Consider the following 22137-nt stretch of genomic DNA (forward strand, 5'->3'; position numbering starts at 1 on the left):
TATATATATATATATATATATATATATATATATATACATATATACTGTCCTGAGTGCAGCTGCATAAACTGGGCAAGGGTTCTGATGTCTTTGTCAATCATGGCTGAAAGCAAGATAGTCCCTCATCATGTAACTGACTTCTTTTTTAACAATATAACTGTGCTCAACATTAAGCTTGCCATGATGTAACTCTGCCTGTTTGATTTAGCACCAGCTACTCACTTCCTTTCTGAACCCCCCACCTTGCTCTAAATTCACTTTCTGAACCCCCACCTTGCTCTAAAGTCACCAGCTGCCACTGGATGTTATGTTACTCCTAGTAATACATTCTCTTCATTTGTTTATACAGTTTGAATTAAAAATAGAACTTACACAAACCAGTTTAAAATAAAAATGCTCAGTCTTTGAAGAATAATGTACTGCAAATCAAGTCTGCAATGTATTTATTTCACAGACCAAATGGTGTAACTTCAGATAGTTTGAATTATTGTTTAGTTATACAAATGTAAATAAAAGCAGATGACACAAGTGGCAGTCTCATTACTGTTTGCTTCACATCTTTAGGTCCCTCATGAAAGGCTGACATACTCTTAATAACATATTAACAATGTAGGAATGGATCAGATGCAGCTGTACAACAAACGATCACAACAGAGCTACCTACTCCTGATGGGTTAGGATCTACTGTGATAATGAGACTTAGTGCTATACCAGTGTTTGTCTCACTTGTGTTTACAGTTAGACATAGAATCACATCTTTACTTAGCAAACTTAAATAAAATACTGTATCTCCAAAGACTAACACACAACAAATCAAGTCCTCAGTATAATAAGTACTGAAAAGACTAACACACAACAAATCAAGTCCGCCATACACTAAGTACTGAAGCAGCACTGTTCAAATTTCAGTGCTTTTGATTTACCTATTACAGTAATGTACACGAAAGTAGACGACACCTTGCCAGTTTAACTATTACTTGCAACACATTTGTAAGTCCCTTCATGTGCTTTTGTTATATTTGTAATTTCATACTGTTGCATATTGTGTTGTAATCTATCATTCAGAAACCACTGATACAAAGGTGGTGGGTTAGATGCAGATGGACATGTACAGTAATGATCACACCTGAACCAGCTGGTATTGACTGTTTAGGATCTGCTATGATAATGGGAACATCTGGTCCATCTACATATATAAAAAAAAAAATAAAAAAAAAAAAAGAAGAAAGAACACCATAATGAATGTGTCAGTATTTAACATCTTAAAGGTTTGCTGTACATTAAACAGTTACTTACAGTATACATTTAGGTGCTGTGAGTTACTTATACTGTAACTAATAGCATTGCTGGCATTACAGCTGTATTTCACAATATGTTCTCTGGAAGCATTGCGTATGTGTAAGGACAGATTATTATTTGACAACTCAATTCCAGGTTTTATTTCAATTGCTTTGTTGTCCTTGATCCACTGTACTGTTTCATGCGTACCAGTGAAACTGCAGCTGAGGACCACAGACTCTTTGTGTTCCACAACATTGTTTTTGCTGATGTTGACTTCTACTCTGGATATTCGTTCTGAAAGTAGAACAGCAAAGGGGACACAAGATTTCAAGTTAAGAAGATTTTAACATTAGCAAATGCATGGTAATTTATAACAATAGCTGTTTATCTGTTTGTTCAATAAAAATAGAGATTATAAAATCATATTTGTTATAGAATCTGAACAAAAATAAAAAAAATCTTTGCTTTGATTAAACAAATGCAATAATAATAACTTTAATAAATAAAGTTTGGTTATCACATACATAAATTTAATGTAAACAAACCTGAGTGACAAGGTCCTGTCTTATGTGGCATTTAATGGTTTATTACACTTCTGTTTGTAGTTCTTGACATGCTCAAAGGTAAATAGCTCATTACACACTTGTTCTTTCCATTAAATCTTCATTGCAGTAACCCTCCCAATATGTACTGTGTGTTTCTACAGATCTGCTGAAAAGTGCAGTTAGAACAATACAACAAGATTTAAAGAAAGGCATAACAGTTAAATAGGTGCAGTAACAATAATGCAGCACAATTCATAGAAAGGCATCGTAATAGTTGTGTTTCACATCAAAAGTGCATGTTTTGTGTATCACCTTCAACGGGTTTAGGGATAAAGGTATTCACAGTATTATTAAAAAGAATCTGTTTGCACATAATGGCATAATTATCAATGGTTGCACAATGTCTGTACTTTAAAAGCCAGTGGAAATCTGTGGAGTATTTTCTTTTTTGTACTGCCTTTTTTTGTTTAAATGTATCTTACCAAGTAATCAAAATAAGCTTTTCAGTTTGATTTACGATGGGTGAAGGGGGTTTTAGCTAGGTAATGGAATAATCCCAAAATAAATGCTTTCTTTTTGAAAAACTTACACTTTGAAATAATATTGCCTAACATTTACACAAGTTCCTATTTTTAAAGCGGGAATGTACAGTAGCTACTAAATGTTTGGCTTGCACTCTTGTGCACACCTGGTGTACCTTTGTAGCTTCCAGGCTCTGTGCTGTCAGGCACACAGATTAACAAGAAGGACTTTCATTTTCATTATAAGTAACAGTGAAGCATCAAAATAAAAGGACATTTAAATCATGAAAGTTTTGCCTCCAGCTCTGTCCATCTACTACGATTGCTAAAGTTCATTATCAACTACAGGTACTTTGACTTCACTTTATTTATTTATCCTTTGCTGTCTAGGTTAGTCCCACTAGGCTAGTGGATTCTTTTCAGGGAGGAGGCCCAAGGTGGTATTTATGCTACTTGGGGAAATTTAGCCAGGGCATTAGGAGCTTTCTCCTACTTGTTTACAAGTGCTGTGTGAGTTGCTGCATCACATCTGGCTGCAAAGGTGGAGCAGACATGGTGCAGAGAGAAGAAAGTGATGTTGGCATGGAGAACGTAGAAAATGGCACTTTATTTTTAATCAGGAAAGAGAGACTGTGGCACAAAATATGGATTATTTAAAATTGTCAGCAATTAGCTGACTTGCTGGATACATGTTTGAATAATACTATTGTGATGGAGGTGGTGTCAGAAGGTTTAATGGACACACAGTTGTATACAGTGTTGTATAAAGATGAACTGGGTGCAGAACCTAAGACTTCCTGGTCAGAGATGGTTGAAAGAGTAATAGATAAGGAAGGAGAAATGGAAGCAGTGGCACGTACTAAACAGACTAATGACTTTCAAGGAGTCAGAGTGAATGAGAAATTATATGTTGATGATGGTGGTGGTGAGAAGATCTTACATAAAGGTAGTGTACTATCATTTAAAAAAAGAGAAGGTATATTGTAAGAATTTGCAGTAAAGATGATCCTGTGATTAATGGATGCTACATATGTGATAATATGATTTTGTCATTAGGAATTTCAGTTAAGGACATAAGATCATGTACTCACTTAGGAAACAAGCAATTTGTGATGTAACTTGATACTGAATTTCTTTTGGACAAATTTCTTACAATGTGTGAAAGTAAAAACAATGTTTTCCCTACAATAATTGTGTATTTTCAGGGTAAGGAAATAGATTAAAAATTATTTTTTGTTGAATTTAGAACTGATGAATTATAGGAATTTGACGTTAAACTTTTATTTCTAGTTTGTTTTAGTGGAATACTTGGTTGGAAATTGGAAGCTTTGTTAAAAACTGAAAGCATACGTCTCAACTTCTTACAGCAGGAAATCTGAACAAAGCCATAAATAAAAGTGGGACAAAGGCCCAAAAATAGAGGCAATTTTTAAATATTGCTCTTACAAGCTTAGAAAATTGATAGAATAACACATTTTGCATTAGCATGAATTTTCTGAAGGGTATGAAGTCTAAAACTCAAATGTCTGTCATAATTTTCTAACTTCAGTCTTTAATGATTTGCCACTAATTCACCAGAAAACCACAATTTTAAGAAAATTGGACCAAAAACATCGGCAAAAATCTGGACATTCTGAGAACATCTGTACACCTGAGAGGCATGACTGAAAGTGAGCCTGTTAAGCATTTTCCTAGTGTTATTTTTGTAAATGGGAATTGGGGAATAGTAAGATATGTAGGAGAACCAAAAACATACCACTTCTCTGGAAATGTTAATCATTTTATTAATGACTGTGATAAAATTAAGATGTAATCAGTGTGGGGAGAAGGGTCACATGCTGAATAAATGTATAAAAAGTATAGGATTTGTAATCAGGAGGGACATTTCTGGTTTGATTGCTACAAATAAAGAAGAGCAGAGTGTTAACAAAGTTACTGCTCAAGTACATGAGGGTGAGGAGGATGAGAGTGTTATAGGGCAGGAGAAGAACAGCAAAAGGTAGAAAATTAAAGCAATAATGGAGAGGTTACTTTGGAATGAGGGGTGGAAGTAAAAGAAGACACTGAGAAACACGATGATTTGAATAGTAAAAAAAAATCAGAAGTAGAGGAAGAAAGGTAGTGGAAGTACAATTTTTTTAGAAATAAAATGCAGTAATGGAATGAGGGTAAGTGTAAGAAAAGGAAATTTAATAATATTTCTCCCAAGAATAAAAAGCAAAAATTGTAAATTGGTGTTTCCTTCAGAAGGAAATTCACCATTTTGCAATGAAGTAAAAAGGGTGAGGCCAATGGAATTTGTTTACAAGATATAAGGTTTATTTCTGGGCAAAAAAAGCAACAATTTAAAACATTATGGGGAGGTGAAATGGTGTGGAATCTGGGAAAAGACAAGTGTCCATAGGTTGTATTTTATTTACAGAACAGATTAAAGTATTAGATTTTCCATTGTATCTGGAGGTAGAGATACAGTAATTTAATATAAGATGAGGTTGCAGCACATAGATTAACTGGGGTTTTTGCTTCAATGGTGTTGATAGGCACCATAGAAATATCTGAGACTTTGAAAATGCATTTAATGGTTAATATGAGCATTATTATTATGGGGATTTGAACTGTAGTATTAGGATGGAAGATTAAAAAGATGGGACAGATGTTAGGAAACTAAAATAAGTAATGAAATGTGGTAAGCTAAAAAAATGCTCCAAACGTGGATGGCTATACAAGGGGAATAAAGAAACTGAGACTGATTTTTTTACAGGTGTCACTTGTTGAATGTTTTTTCAGATCATAAAGCTATTTGGATGGAATGTGGTAAATATTAATTTTATAGTGCAGGGAAAATGGGGTAAAAAGAATAAATTAAAAATGTTGATCAGAAAGAGTTTCAAAAATAAATAAATTAATTATAGAAGGATTATTTGTCTATGAGAGAGTGTTATGTATCATGAACAGATTTGTGGTCTGTCTTTAAACAAAAATATGAAGGTGTCTTTGAAAATGGAATTGGAAAAGAGGAAAAAGAATAAAGAATATTTTATGATACTAAAAAAATGTTGGGTAGCCTCAAAGAAAATAGTAGTGTTTTTTTAATTAAAGAAAAAAGACATTTAAAGTAAATAAAAAACATGAATGTTGCTGTTTAAGCAAAGGTATTTCTTCTATAGTAAGAAAGAAAGAAGAGGTATCTCTTTACTGGGCTAAAACTGTGAAGGACAATCTGAGTATGATGACAGAAATGAAGGATAGTAATGGCATTATAAAATATAAAAGATTATGAAGTTTGTAGAAAGTTTTGTTAAAAATGCATATACCCAAAAAGGTGGAGGGCAAAAGGTTTACTAGGGAGTTAAACAGTTCTGGATGAAAAAAATAATGGATTTAGATAAAAATGTTGATTTGGGTGAATTAGATACAATAAGAAATATAAAGGAAAATCTTTATCAGATGTAGATGGTATGGATTATGGAGTGTATAAATATCTATAAAAGCTTGGAAAAAGAAGTGCTTTTAAAACATATAATGAATGGTTAGAGAACGGTAAAACTAAGGAATTTATTTGTGAAGGTGTTATAAAGTTTATCTGGAAAAGGGGAAAAAGTTGAATTGAAAACTGGAGGCCTATAATATTAACCAATATTGACTGTAAGATTTTTATTTTAAGAAATATTACAGGAAATTATGGTGGATGGTGATTTTGGTATAAAAGGAAGATATATTTAAAAACCTATCAGTGTTAATGAAAACTGCAGATGATTTTGTTAATGGGGATAGTGATGCATGATTTTTTTAGAAGGCAATTTGAAGAAAGCATTTGCTTTTGTGGAACATAACAGTTTGTGGAAGATTTTGGAAGAACATGGTTTATAGGTAAAATACTTGGTTTATTAAGATCTTTATATAGTTATAATAAGGTGAAACTGTTAATCAATGACTGGCATAGTTGTGAGATTTATTTAAGAGATGGGGTAAAGCAGGGATGTTCAAAGTGTGAGGTGGTGTTTTCTTTACTTAAGAATGTGGTAACGCCAAAAGTTTAAGTAGGAATAAAGGATGCTCAGTATTATCTTAAAATTGTGTACAAATTCCATGTTTTCTATCTTATGCTGATTACATTTTGCTTACAAAAATAAATGTTCGATAAAGTACTTTGACATATGACTATTAGGTGGTTAATGGTGGCTGGAGTAGAATTAAATAAAGACAAGAGTGCAAGTTTAAAAAAAGAAGTAGATATATATGGAATTCATTTTTGTAAACATGAAATTAGTATTTTAAGAGAAAATTTTAAGTTGTGATGTGGTAGATGGACAATGAGGTGCTTTAACTGAGAAAATTAAATGTATTAGCAATATGTGGAAGTTATTCAAACAAAAAAAAGTATATTTGTTAAATTGTGTTATCATGGGAAATACTGGTTAATTTAGCTGAACTTTTTATGGTACCTTGCAAAAAAGAAATGAACATTTGGGGTCGTGTTTAGTTGTTCTGGGGAAACTAGATTAAATCCAGTAAGGAGAGGTGTTTTATATTTGAAGAAAGAGAAAGGAGGGTTATGTTTAGTAAATAAGGTTGAATCTGTTGCATATATATGTTTACTTAAAGTTGTGATGATGAATGGTTTGAATTTTACACTTTTAGAAGTTAACTATGATGGTTGGAAGAACTGCAACTACAGACAAAGAGAGAAAAGGGGATTTTGAAAACAAAAAGAGAAATTACAGTGTATGAGAAGAAACTTAAAAGCTGGTATTTGGAAATTAAAGAAGTAAAAGTAAACAGAAAGGAGTGGTATAAGGATATGGTAAGAAGGTGGTATAGGATTAGTCCTTGGGAAGAATTAGGTAAAAACCTTATTGAAGCAAATAGGTTAAGAAGGAAAATACTTAAAAGAAGAGTAGAATGTCAAGATTTTTATGCAGGTTAGGGATACATAAGTTACCTGTCAAAAGGAACATGAGGTATAAAATTTGGTCACAAAGATTATTTTTTTTGTAATGAGTTGGAGACTGTCCAACATATTTTTAAGGGTATGAAAATGTTACACGATTGTGAAGGGAAAGTCCTAAAAGAGAGGGGTGTACATGGGATAAAAGTTTTGAAGATATTAATATGAATATGAATATGATATTGTATGTTTTTATAGGGTTAAAAATTATTTTAAGTGCAATCATGTTATCTTTAGTGTTATGTGGAACATTTAGATGGCAAGACAGAAAGAAGTGCTATTCAATAAGGTGTGGGAAATGTTTGAGATTTTGGTAAAAATAAGATTTTGGTTATGGCAACAAGAGTTAGGGGTAATGATTAAAATTTTGTCAGTAATGTAAATTTAAATATTGTAATATTTTATGTATATAATGTATATAGTGTAAATGAAGTACCCCTATTCTTTTTGATAGGTGCCTTGAGATATTTCATACCACCTGACCTAGCACCACCTCAAGCAGCTGGGACCTTGGTTTAACATCTTATTGTAAGGATGACAAACTAAGGAGTGCAACACCACCTCTTATGCTGCACTTCTGTGTCAGCAATCCAGCCACCTGGTGTGGGAATAGATCCCACCACCTTCTGCACTATAGGCAAATGTGGTACCTGTTGCATCACTGATTTAAGTCTTAATAACGACTCCCTATTGAAATGTCAGCACTCAAAATGCCAAGTGCCAACAAGAAGAAAAAAAAAGGATGAAATGATGGAAGGCAGGTAAATCACGAACATCATCATTCTTTTTTAAACTTCTTTTTTACAGGACAGGGCTGTACCCCACACCCCCAAACTTATATATACCAGCTCTCAGATTGCCAAACCTCAGAGAAATGGAAATACTCTGGTAAATGGCCATCTTGGACTCAATATATGCAAGACCATTTTTTGGTCATTCAGTCTCCCCATTTCAGGACCCACTCTAGCAAGTCCCAACAATTCAAATGGTTAACCTTAAAAACTGTTGCTATGAAAAGTAAAATTTTAAAATTTATAACACAGTAAATCTTGCATGCATAAGAAAGCTCAACAATTTGGAGGGCACTTCAAATGATTATTGATATTTTGCTAGAATACTTATAACCAGCTTAAATCAAGTGGTGATGAATTGATCTTTTTTAATACCTAAAATCCTAATCAAACCATATATTACAAAATAGCATCATTTTTCCAGACTAAACCTGCAACCCAGGTCTCTTCATAATTTCCCTTCAAATGTTTGCTTAAAATATGAACTTCAACAATGGTCAAACAGTTTGAACAATGAAAGTGTTTTTATGACTTCCCAACCACCCTACACTTTCTGAAGATTTTAAAATAATTCCATTTTACAGTAAGTCCTCCTGTATTTTTCTATATAAACAGCAAATGAGAACACAATCTAATATTGTTTTTGTTACATTTTAGTCATATTCATTTTCATTATCCCCACTATCAATCTGATCAGCTGTCAGTGTTTATAGTAATTCATGTGGAATTTCTGTTTGTAGTAGTGTTTACTTGGCTTCTATTTCTGAGAAAAGGTTTGTTTTTACTATTTCACAGGACACTTTGAGTATTTCTCTCTGAAGTACAGTATGTATGTGTGCTATTAGACACTAGAGACCTGCCTTTATTTTTGTTATTCTGCATTATTTTCATCTTTTGACAGGAAAATGTTACAGAACTTGGACATTTTTCAGCATTTACACATTATTTGCTAAATTTTAAGAATGGATCACAGTTTTACAGCAAATTAAGTTATTTGGATGTACTGTGGTGAGTTTACTCTCCCTGACAGGAAAATACAGCTTAAATTGCTACTAAACATTGTTTTATGGTGGTTAATGTGGTTAAAGTGTATGGAACTATTTTTTTAAGTATAGAAACCACACAAATCCACTTGTAACAAACGAAACAGCTGGTGTAAAATATGAAATCCAAAAACAAAGCAGACACCAGCTGTACCACAGCTATGGAGTTTATTAATAACAAATAAAACAAAGGTGAGCGCTGTCATGGCTATGCCCCTTCCTCAGACAATCTACAAAAAAATGCATCATTCATTATATATTACTGACAAGGACATGTGATTCATGTCAATTAAACTTTAAGGACACAGTATTAACAAAACGATAAAATGATACCATGTTAAAAGATAATTGTTCATAGCTTATAAAATAAGTACTATAAATACATTGACATGATCAAACTAATGTGCAATGCATCTAATACCTAACAACATGCAAATAAATATTAATTGTAAATAACATGGACCCCGGGATTCATGAAGCTTGGCGCAAGGCCAGCATAAGGCTTGCGCCGGCCGTGCGGCGTATATATGGAGTAGTAGTGCCATATGCATATTAATGAAGGTGCACAGCCACCACAGCCACGTGCATTGGAAACTTGCGCGAGTGCATGGGGCATATCGAAGTTGCACATGGAGGCGTGTCAATGTCGGCTGTCGATGAGCAACCTAAACTGCCGAATATTATATTCCGCCTGCAATAGTAATCGCACCTATCAGTGTCCGTGGATACTGAAACACATGCAAAGCATGCAAGATAGTTCCAGCAAACAGAAAATGAAGAAGCAAACACAAATGCACAGTAGGGAATAACAGGTCTCTAACTCTTGAACAAATGACATGGAAAAACGTGTGCCCATAGTCCAACATTGTGTAGATAGCTATACCATGTGGAAGCGAAATGCATCATATGTTAGCGTGCCACCAGTAGGTACGTCCAGCCCAATGGAGAGGGTCACCAGCTGACCCATAATGTGAGGGAGGGTACATAGCTGGGCAGATGTGTCCATAGCAAAATGCACGAGGAGAAATGTAGATATATTTAGCGACTGTATGTCCGAATCATATACCACAAGGCATGTAATAGTCACATACAAAAGGTATGTCCGTATTTCACATACCAAATGTGATAGGAAATAGAATACGCATGTAAACGAAACAGAAGGAAAATATAAACAGCTACAACAATAAGGACACATGTAGGCCGAAAGGAACAGTATGATCCATACCATCGACTAAGATTACCACCTGTCCCAGTTTGCGAGCGACAGTCCCTCTGTGGGCAGATGTGTCCTTACACAAACTTGTAAAAATGGCAAATGTCCAGAGATTATAGGACATAATTATTCCTTAGACGTTATGTAATAGTTGCATTAAACAGTTTCTCTGTACGTATATTACATAAATGTCATAAGAAGCAGAATAAGCCACCAAAATGCTACAAGAATAAGCTTATATATAGGCAAGAATTGTAAGCTCTATCTGTGGGTATGCGTCAGCCTGTAAAATGTGATGTGTTCACCGCAAATGTCACACTGTGGCCAATTGAAAAGGTGGAAACCCTACCGTCGACTGTGGGGAGGCATTGTCCACAACAGTCAGATATGTGTAAGGAATAGCTTGGACATAGGAAAAGGTGCCATCCTACCAATGAGTACAACAGGCTGGCAAAATCCAGAAGTCAGCGGTATAAGCCGAACTTGTATGTGACACAGTTGAACGGGTAGTACCCAGGTATACCAACCAAGTAATGAAAGTAAAGCATGGGCGTGTACCTATGTGCGTGAGGTATAGCATGTGGAAAGCAAACATGGCAGGGTAGTCCACACAACCATAAAGGTACCTGACACATGTAGGGTATTCAATGTGTTACTCTGGCCGTGTCATGGGCCAACAACCAAAGTAGTGATCTATGGGGTATGAGGAATTTGCGTGTGAGGGGTGAATGCGTAATGGTAAAATCCTCCAAGGCGATACTGTGTCGTATGCAGAAAAGGTGAACCAGAGGTGTATGAGGGAGCAGCGGGTGAAGCTGAAAGAAGCAGACAGGCCATAGTGTAGAACACAATCCCACAAACATATGAATATGGAAATGTGCAATACAAATGTATAGATATGTCACCATCACATACCCACAGATTGGTCCTGATGGAACTGGCCATAACAAATGCAACACACCTGGATGCATAATGGCCTACCCAGCATCCCCTCCACATCACACAACTCTCTCCTGTACCAGAACGTCCACCAAATCCAGCCGTACTTGGCCTACTGCTTCGTTGCAGACACAGCTACACATAGTGACCCCTACGCATATGTAGCAGGTAATGTCACCCTGTCACCCTAGGCAGTTTCAGGATTGCAAACCATGTATCCCTTGCATGTAAAACCCTCTGCACATTTTTGTAAAACCAGAAAAATCTTCTGAATCTGTCTTGTTTTGGTCTTGTCAAATTTTTGGCATATTCCTCATGGGATAACTAACCTGTATAAATAGTAGAATGGGTATGAAGACACAATGTCCAATCTTGTAGATATCTGGACACAAGTCAGAATGTGCAGTAGAGGTCCATGACACTGTCCAGCCCTAAGTGGTCATGCATAACCTACTACCCAGGATAAAACACCTTCCCGTGACACACGTGTCCCGACACGAATAGGTGGGAGAATATACTGCACACAGTCGCATAGTGGCAAACGGCATAAGGGTGATGAAGACACTGATGTAAACAGGATAACCCTGATCAAGTGCGAGGGACACTTACTGTGTGCAGGCGTGACTGACCATACCTGTCAACCTGTGTGAGCAAGATAGCTGGACAGAGCCGTGAACAAAAGTGAGACAAAGGCCCAAATGTAAGGGGCAATTTGTAAAGATAGCTCTTAGAAACATAGAAATTTGATAGAATAACAGATTGCACATTGGCATTAATGTCCTGAAGAGTGTGAAGTCTGAAACCCAACTGTCTGTCATCACGTTCCGACTTCAGGCTTTAATGATTAGCTATTGCTTTGCCAGAACACAACAGCGTATTACAGAGGTCCATACTCCGTACATATTTACAGTAACAACCTTTCACATTCGTGTAATGTACAACTGAATACCTGTAGTCACTTCATGTCCAAAATAATAATCCCCGTATGACTGAATACAAGAAATAGTCAAATGTGAATGGGAACACCCCTCACCATGGAGTATGCACTGTAACAACCCCACCCATAATATGTATTGCCAACAGAATAAGCTGCTGACAGGTGCACAAACACCTGTGTCTGTAAACACAGGTAAAAATTCATAATAGGGAGAAAGTCCCTGTCTAGGTGCTTCATCTGACATTTGAACTCGACCGCAGCACATATAAGTTTAAAGTGTAATGAATGCGTTTGTGCTGTAAACACATTTAAATATGTAAAGGTAAACGTGTGTTTCGCATATGTCTGTAAACCGGAATACAGATATGTAATTGTTACGGTCACAATTAGGAAAGGCCACGTAAGCACAAATATTTATTAAACATATGTAACCCACAATAAGGATATGCAAGTGTGCCTGCGCGTGTGTAATCCACTCACAGCATAGCAAATGAATGCTGTTTTCTCCACGTTATAGATATATATATATATATATATATATATATATATATATATATGTATATATATATATATATATATATATATATATATATATATATATATATATATATGTGTGTGTGTGTGTATATATATATACATATATATATATATATATATATATATATATATATATATACACACATATATATGTTTATGTATATATATATATATATATATATATATATATATATGGCTCATTCATGTTAACACCGTAAAGTAAGAAACCGGACAAAGCCATGAAAACAACTGGTACAAATAGGGACAATTCCCAAATATTGCCCTAACAAACATAGAAAGTGGATAGAATAACAGGTGTTTCACTAGCATGGATTCTCTGAAGGGTATGAAGTCGTAACCTCAAATGCTTGTCATTATTTTCCAACGTCAGTCTTTACTGATATGCCACTAATTTGCCAGATAGCCACAAGGTTATGAAAAACGTACCAAAGATAAGAGGCAAACATCTGTACATTTTACGAAAATCTGTACAGTTGAAAGGTATGATATGGATATATATATATATGTGTATACACATATACCCACAGACGTAAACCAGAGAAATTTATGAAATGAGGAATGTACAGACATATATGGACATATGTATATATGTACATATATATATCTATACACACACGATACATTAATATATGATATATACACAACAAACAAACATATGTCCTTGTAGATATAACACATGTACATAAATAGGTCACGGTATAGGTATTATGGATAGACAGACAGACATGCATGAAAGGTGAATACACTGCTGCTTTACAAACCATTGCCCAGAAAGTACCAGTGTGACAGACCTGCAAGTTCTACACTTTAAACATGGATATAGGTGTCCTTTGCAGGACCCCAAAAATTGATCCCTGCATAAGTGTGTACAATAATCATCGATGCAAAGAAGTCACAGCTGCAACTACAATATAGCTGTACATGCAACAGTAGCAGGTGCAAGGGTAATAACACATGGGTCGATAGAATGTATGATGTACAACCTGATATATGGAGAGTGGAGAGGGCTTAGAAGTGTCTTCATCCTTTATTATCACTCACATTAAATATGTCTAATGAGTACTGTGGAGGGATGTCAGGTATGGGAATCATGGGTATGCAGAAATGGGCCTAGGTATTGGTTGGCACAGATTTATTAGGTCCGCCCCATGGGAGTGATCAATATACCTATGTGGGTATAGCACACGCCTATATTCTCCAAAAAGGTTGAACCCATCTACCGGATATTGTGTAAACCATTGGGGGAAGACGTAGGGACTTATATCAGTGTCATGTAGGCGATCATCATGGATGGACATGTGTACGACCAAGATGGTAACCATACCTTCCAACCTTTCAGAATAAGACAGCTGGACAAAGGCATAGTACATGAAATACAAATAGGGACTATATTAAATATACCCCAGACAAAGTCAGAACGTTGATAGAATAATGGCGTACTCAGGAGTATGAATGTTATGAGGGTTATTAATCATGAAATACAAATGTCAGTCATTATTATCTAACTTCACAGTCATTAATGCCTTGCCAGTAATTTACCAGAAAGGCACATTATTATGAAAAAAGTAACAAAATCATAGGTCAAACCTTAGGACATTTACCCATAATGTGTACAGGTGAGAGCTATGAAGGTAACCCGTCCTAAATAAATGTACAGAACTAGTGATACTAGGTGGACAGGTGAGAAGAAAGACGTCAGGACAAATGACAAAACATGTACAAGTCAAAAGCAAGTGCCTCGACAAATGTGAATGACAATGTATGCCCTGTGAAAGTCAATGTGGAAGGTTAATAGAATCAAAATAAATGTGCCCCTCAGAGTGTCATGCAGTGCCCTCGATACAGTGTCCAGTCCCCCACACTCGCACGTGAGTTCTGCCACTGACGGAAAGCGCAAATACTGGCGAACACATAAGGTACATGATAGAATAATAAGTGTGGATAAGCACCTGTTGGCCTTTGTGAGGAATACAACCCACTGGGTGAGTGTGTCCTGCAATAGGAATGTAATGGCATCTGGCCTGTGATTCCACCATATATTGTGTGTATTGGTGTAAGAAAATGATATCTTGTATCAGAAACAGATACATGTCAGAGGAAACAGTATTATTGACTGCAAGATAACTCGGAACATATGAAAAGCGCTGCAGTAGGAAGTTCAGTACTGACCTCAGGTATGTGCTGACATGTCAAATGACACAGCAGTCTATATAAAGTACCTATAGGGCTGTCACCTTTACAAATGATGACAGTGGGAGCTGCTCTGTAGAAATGCCAGACATAGCAGGTCACAACATACCCACAGCCATGCATACACCACAAATAGACATAGCACACAGCAAAGCCTAGGCCAGGATACATGAAGCCTCCAGTGTGTACGAGTAGAGTGAGAGTAGTGCAAGGAAAGATGTCTGCCAAGCTATTCAGCAAACTCCTGTAGGGGCATGTAAGACTGCCCATAACACGAACATTGCACGGACAATGTTGGGATTTGCAACATACCCCATTTGTAGGTGAAAGCTATGCAAATGATGTAAATATGCGATACATGAAGCAGTGAGCTGTCCGTGCAAGAGCAGAGTTATGTGCAGAAATGTACCCGGATGTTAAGTGAGTAATGTTCTGCACGTTGCTAAACAGAGCAATGACAGCTACAAATACAGTATGAATACAGTCAAAGAAGCATGCCAATGTCCAAATATAAGGCCAATGGCATTATTGTCCATTGGATATCAATAAAACTGTAGTTGTCCTCCCCCGATCTCCGGTGTGGAAGCGTAGCGCAGCGGCATGAGAATGCGCTGCACTTCAAAACAAGTCAAATATGTATAATATGCATACAAAATGTAGGTTTAGTTAGATGTTAGTACGTCATGCAGATGAATGGCAAGCTGGAGATCACATGGCTACTGCGTACTGGTTGTTATGTGTGGAAGCACTCTGTCAGAGATGTAACCAAGCATTTGTAGGCAATCTGATGCAAGTGAGGCTGAGGATAGTGAATCACAATATGTCATGCCATATGGGCCAAGCCTCTACAGTGCAGTGTAGGATAAGGGGACTATTAGAGTAGAAAATAGGTGACAACATGAGTGTGTATGTATAAAACACTGTAATCTTACCAGAGCAGTGTCACATGTTTGCTGTCAGTACTCATCAGTGTAAGAGGTGTGTTATGATCTATCCTAGGGGAAATTCAGGAGACTGACAGTGTACGCCATGGATACCATCGATGTTTCCTGCAAACCTGCCTACAGTGTGTCTGCACCTGTGTGTGCCAGTAAGCCCGAGTAAGCATGTGTGCGTGCGTGTCAGCCCGTGTGCGTGCGTTGAAGAATGAGTAAGCTAGTGTACGAATGTTGAAGCCTGTGTAATGTCGTGCAAGCCAGTGTACGCATTTGCAAGCATGTATAAATGTGTACTACACACATCACACATGTACTGCACACTCAGAAACACATGCTGCCAATACTACACACATCAGTGAAATGGCACATGGATGGAGAATACATCATCAGAATTAACAGTGCTGTAAACTATGCTACATAGATGGTCATAGCTGCAATGCATCATGCCTGCTGATATACACATAGAAGGATATCACACTTTGTGTTAACAACATTCTAACATCACTACAGTGGTATAAAGCCACTGTGTGCATTAGCACCAGGTTAGTCTGATCCTGCATCAATGTTACACATCACAGGTGGTGGCACAGGTGACATTATATGCACAGAGTGTGGTGTTACATTTCCAGAGCTGTCATTGAGCCATCCAATCTACACGTAGGTATGTGCGTGTGTGTGTGTGTGTGTGTGTGTGTGTGTGTGTGTGTGTGTGTGTGTGTGTGTGAGGGACAACAGTTATTGCATGGTCCAATGGTGATGCAATGGGTGTGTGTATGTGATAGCCCTAGCTGTTTGTGGTAAGTGTGTGTGTCTGCATATACACAGGTACAGCATGTGTCAGCCATATACAGGAGGTTGTGGGACAGTCACAGACCGTACCTGCCAGGGTGTACAGATCACCATTACTGGCCATGGACACCCCCCTCCATGCATCCAACACTAACCCAGTCCTGCACCTGTCAATGTATACACATACAGCCCTGGGATCTGTACCACAACCTGTGGCTAAACAGGAGTCAGTAATGTTAACCTGAGTTGCATAGTATTGTCAGTTAATACATACGGATATGAGCCATACTCACCCTCCAAAGTAATAACCACTGCTGACTGTTGCCAAGATGTGCACACGACCAAAGGTGCTGTACTAACATTGTTTCCAATGCCCCTTGTAATACCCAGCAACACAATAACTGGTCACTACACAAGTATAACCCAGGATCACTACAGCACACAGTATGTGCACTATCACAGAGCCATACCAGATGTACATACATTCAAGGTGATCACGTACAGATAATGCAACACATTCAAGAGTGATAATCTCAACATACATATCTACATACAATATATATATATATATATATATATATATATATATATATATATATATATATATATATGTAGATAGATATACACACACACACACACACACACAACACACTTGGCAGGGTTGGGAGCAGAACACAGACGTAACCACTGTACCACACAACAGCATTATGCAGTTAGAGAACGCGCTACCGTGATTAGTAGATCACAGCATTCACACAGGCATATGTCTAGCCTGCAGACAGCAGCATCAAATGCCGCACGGATGTTATGGAGAGTGAATACTGTAAAAGCAATGTACTGTTGTCATGCAGCTGGAAACACACATACACACTTGGCAGGGCTGGGAGTCGAACATACACCTACTTACTCTATCACACTACAGCATGAAGCATTTACAGAACATGCTACCGAGATAACTGAACATAGCAGTCCCAGAGGCATACTTCTAGGCACGTGTCATCATCCGCAAAGGCAAAGACGCCGGTAGGAAATATCTGTGGTGTGAGGCATCTAAAAGCATAACTGAGTCCCCAGGCGGATGGAAGCATGCGCGTGCACACACACACACACACACACACACACACACACACACACACACTTGGCAGGGTTGGGAGTCGAACATGCACCTACCTACCCTATCACACTATAGCATGACGCATTTACAGAACATGCTACTGAGATAACTGAACACAACACTCCCAGAGGCATACTTCTAGGTGCGTGTCATCATCCGCAAAGGCAAAGACGCCGGTAGGAAATATCTGTGGTGTGAGGTATCTAAAAGCATGACAAGAGTCCCCAGGCAGACGTAAGCATGCACACACACACACACACACACTTGGCAGGGCTGGGAGCCAAACATACACCTACCTACCCTATCACACTACAGCATGACATATTTACAGAACGTACTACTGAGATAACTGAACACAGCAGTCCCAGAAGCATACTTCTAGGCACGTGTTATCATCCGCAAAGGCAAAGACGCCGGTAGGAAATATCTGTGGTGTGAGGCGTTTAAAAGCATGACTGAGTCCCCAGGCAGACAGAAGCATGCGCGCGCACACACACACAGACACACACACACACACACACACACACACACACACACACACACACATACTTGGCAGGGTTGGGAGTCGAACATACACCTACCTACCCTATCACACTACAGCATGACACATTTACAGAAAGCACTACCGAGATTACTGAACACAGCACTCCCAGAGGCATACTTCTAGGCGCGTGTCATCATGTCATCATCTGGAAAGGCAAAGACGCCAGTAGGAATATATATCTGTGGTGTGAGGTGTCTAAAAGCATGACTGAGTCCCCAGGCAGAAGGAAGCATGCGCGCACACACACATGCACACACACACACACACACACACACACACACACACACACACACACACACTTGGCAGGGCTGGGAGTCGAACATACACCTACCTACCCTTTCACACTACAGCATGATGCATTTACAGAACGTGCTACCAAGATTACTGAACACTGCACTCCCAGAGGCATATTTCTAGGCAAGTGTCATCATCCGCAAAGGCAAAGACACCGGTAGGAAATATCTGTGGTGTGAGGCGTTTAAAAGCATGACTGTGTCCCCAGGCAGACAGAAGCATGCGCGCACACACACACACACTTGGCAGGGTTGGGAGTCGAACATACACCTACCTACCCTATCTCACTACAGCATGATGCATTTACAGAATGCGCTACTGAGATTACTGAACACAGCACTCCCAGAGGCATACTTCTAGGTGCGTGTCATCATCCGACGCCGGTAGGAAATATCTGTGGTGTGACGCATCTAAAAGCATGACTGAGTCCCCAGGTGGATGGAAGCATGCGCGCGCGCACACACACACACACACACACACACACACACACACACACACACACACACACACACACACTTGGCAGGGATGGCAGTCTAACATACACCTACCTACCCTATCACACTACACCATGACGCATTTACAGAATGCGTTACCAAGATAACTGAACACAGCACTCCCAGAGGCATACTTCTAGGCACGTGTCATCATCCACAAAGACAAGTACGCCGACAGGGATTGTATAGAGAGTGATCAGTCTGAAAGCATGCAGACATATTACTGTCCCACGGTAGATGTAGACAAACACACGGCAGTGGTGTGATTGGGGAAACTAAAGATTTACATGACGCGCCACAGACAGTACACCCTTCAAGATAGTCGACCAGTGTGTACTTGGTAGGCATCCATCGTGACGTTGAAAATGGACATCTGTTGCCTGGATGACCACCATCACTATACAGGATGTCAACGGCCATGCCCATGCACAGAGGGACATCACCGACACAAGTTGTCACTGGCCATGGCCACACGCTTAGTAATACACGTCTGTTCGGACTGTACTGTGTGTCGATCTACACAACAGCATACTGGGCATGCTCACACACTTAGCAGTTGCAAAGGGCTGTCATGCATGCAGACGGAGTCTAAACATGGAAGGGCACAGTAAGGTATAACTGTCCCCACGCACAGGGCGGACACTCACATGCAGTGACCAGTACACACTCAGGTGCCATCACAGCTGTTACAGGTGCAGATCACAGACGTACACACTGCAGTCTACACTGTAGCCCTCAAGACATCACCATGTCGTTGGTGCAGCAATACACAGCCATACATTACCACAACACCATGTGACACATGACCAGTGGACTGTACAGAGGTATACAGCAACTGTGCAGAGTACACATGTACTGACAGGGTTCCAACAGGTGTTATGCATTGCAATGATACCACTATACATGACCAGGTCAGCTCAAGACATACCAGGGGCCCTGGGTCTTACACAGCTGTGACAGATGAATGTTGCTGTACACCAACGAACACACATGTTTGGATATGTCATACATGTGATTGCAGTGGATGTGTGCATGGGCCAAATGCACAACACATATGTACATAGCATAGCTTTTGCTGTCCCCCGTGCAGAAAAGTGGCTTAAGCAATCATACGCATGCAAATGGAAGGTGGGTCCATGTCTGTTGAATGCTCACAATACAGGAGGTAGCAATGTTGACCGAGGATACATTCCCCTGTACTAGTCGCCCATGACACCCATGATATCATACCACAGTCCATGTGTTATGTATGTCAACACACATGTCCACCAATAGCAATGCATACAAGCATGGCTACAGGAGACGCATGTAGGACGAACACACATGTACAATCTGTACTGTGCATGCAGCAACCATGCATGTGCAGCACTGATGTCCGTAACTCATCTGTGCCTAACTACAACATGCAGTCGCAATGCAGCCCCATCATTGACACCTGTATATGGTGACATACTGACAGTACGGTTGGTTGTACATCATGTATGGAGCGATGTGTGTACATAAAGTGGTGATCCACCTGTGTAGATGGATGTTTACCGGGGATGGCTTACAGGTGTGTCACATGCCATCCTACCATGACATGTGCAAACAGTACGCTATGTCACTGTTACTTGACGGTGATGACATATCACTTACACAGCGGTCAGGTGTTACCAACTGTACATCACATGACACCTGTAACACATACATCCTCCCGTGTGCATATGCACAATTGCCAGACATACCGTTGGTACACATAATGCGGACAATACCGCTGCATGTCTGTCAAACATCTCATTATATGGCAGGTGTATCATTCCCAGCACTGCCATGTGTGTCCGCTTGTGTGACCAGATATGCCACATATGGTGGGGATTACGTCCCAATTGTTACACACCCCTGTACACCGTTGTAGAGATCTGTACATACTGCAGTGTGGAAAGCATGACATCGGCAGGTGTGGTGCATCACACACATCAGCTATCCGTATATACATTTGTCACCACAGAGTGTGTGTGTGTGTGTGTGTGTGTGTGTGTGTGTGTGTGTGTGTGTGTGTGTGTGTGTGTGTGTATGTATGTATGGCTGTCTGGTGCTTAGTGTGAGGGTGTATGCTACCATACAGTGAAAACAGGATCACTAACCCCTCATGGTGATGCAGTCTACTACCCTGTTGATGCCATCGGTCCCAGCTGTACTGCATGTTCCTTCTCTGTGTCACGTCATGTGGGTGCAAAGTACTGTGAGGGTGATGACCACATAGGCAAGGGTCCTCACCTCAACACTATGGGGTGTGCATTATAGTGTTGTAGACCCTGTGAATATGGGCATGTTCCTGTAATGTGACAGGGTATTACTGCTACACAGTGTGGCCTCATGCTATCAAGTGGCCTCTAACATCATCATTGGCCAGACCGCTGTGTACAACCCCTGCACCATGTCAACATACCTGCAATGTTTCCTGGTATGTATGTTACGTCTCTGGCCACTGTAGCCTGTTCATCTGACCACATGCTCAGGTGCAGTATATATGCGGACATCTGTGTCATGTTAGACTTTCCAACAGTCAGGTTGAGGGTACATTTAGCATGCTGATATTGCCATACGTGCCTGTGAGTACTCCACAGTTACACATGGGGGACTCCAAACACTGCTACCTGTAGGCACATGTCCTTTGCAGGACCCCAAAAATTGATCCCGTACTAAGTGTGTACAATAATCATCGATGCAAAGAAGTCACAGCTGCAACTACAATATAGCTGTACATGCAACAGTAGCAGGTGCAAGGGTAATAACACATGGGTCGATAGAATGTATGATGTACAACCTGATATATGGAGAGTGGAGAGGGCTTAGAAGTGTCTTCATCCTTTATTATCACTCACATTAAATATGTCTAATGAGTACTGTGGAGGGATGTCAGGTATGGGAATCATGGGTATGCAGAAATGGGCCTAGGTATTGGTTGGCACAGATTTATTAGGTCCGTCCCATGGGAGTGATCAATATACCATTTAAG

The 22137-nt window shown here is 39.0% G+C and overlaps 1 protein-coding gene across 1 annotated transcript in view; it reads right to left on the reverse strand.

Moving 5' to 3' along the window:
* The window catches only part of LOC122808428 (carcinoembryonic antigen-related cell adhesion molecule 21-like), a 395996-nt gene extending 393797 nt beyond the window's left edge, over nucleotides 1-2199 (reverse strand). Inside the window, exons 1-2 of the mRNA XM_044079390.1 lie at nucleotides 2139-2199; nucleotides 1297-1575 (exon numbers count right to left, since the gene is read on the reverse strand). Of these exons, the coding sequence (XP_043935325.1) occupies nucleotides 1297-1575; nucleotides 2139-2199 (340 nt within the window). The remainder of the gene's footprint in view (nucleotides 1-1296; nucleotides 1576-2138) is intronic.
* Nucleotides 2200-22137: the final 19938 nt, after the last annotated feature.

Source organism: Protopterus annectens, chromosome 8.part0 (genome assembly GCF_019279795.1).
Source record: "Protopterus annectens isolate FY-2018-M chromosome 8.part0, PAN1.0, whole genome shotgun sequence".
Classification (NCBI taxonomy): domain Eukaryota; kingdom Metazoa; phylum Chordata; order Ceratodontiformes; family Protopteridae; genus Protopterus; species Protopterus annectens.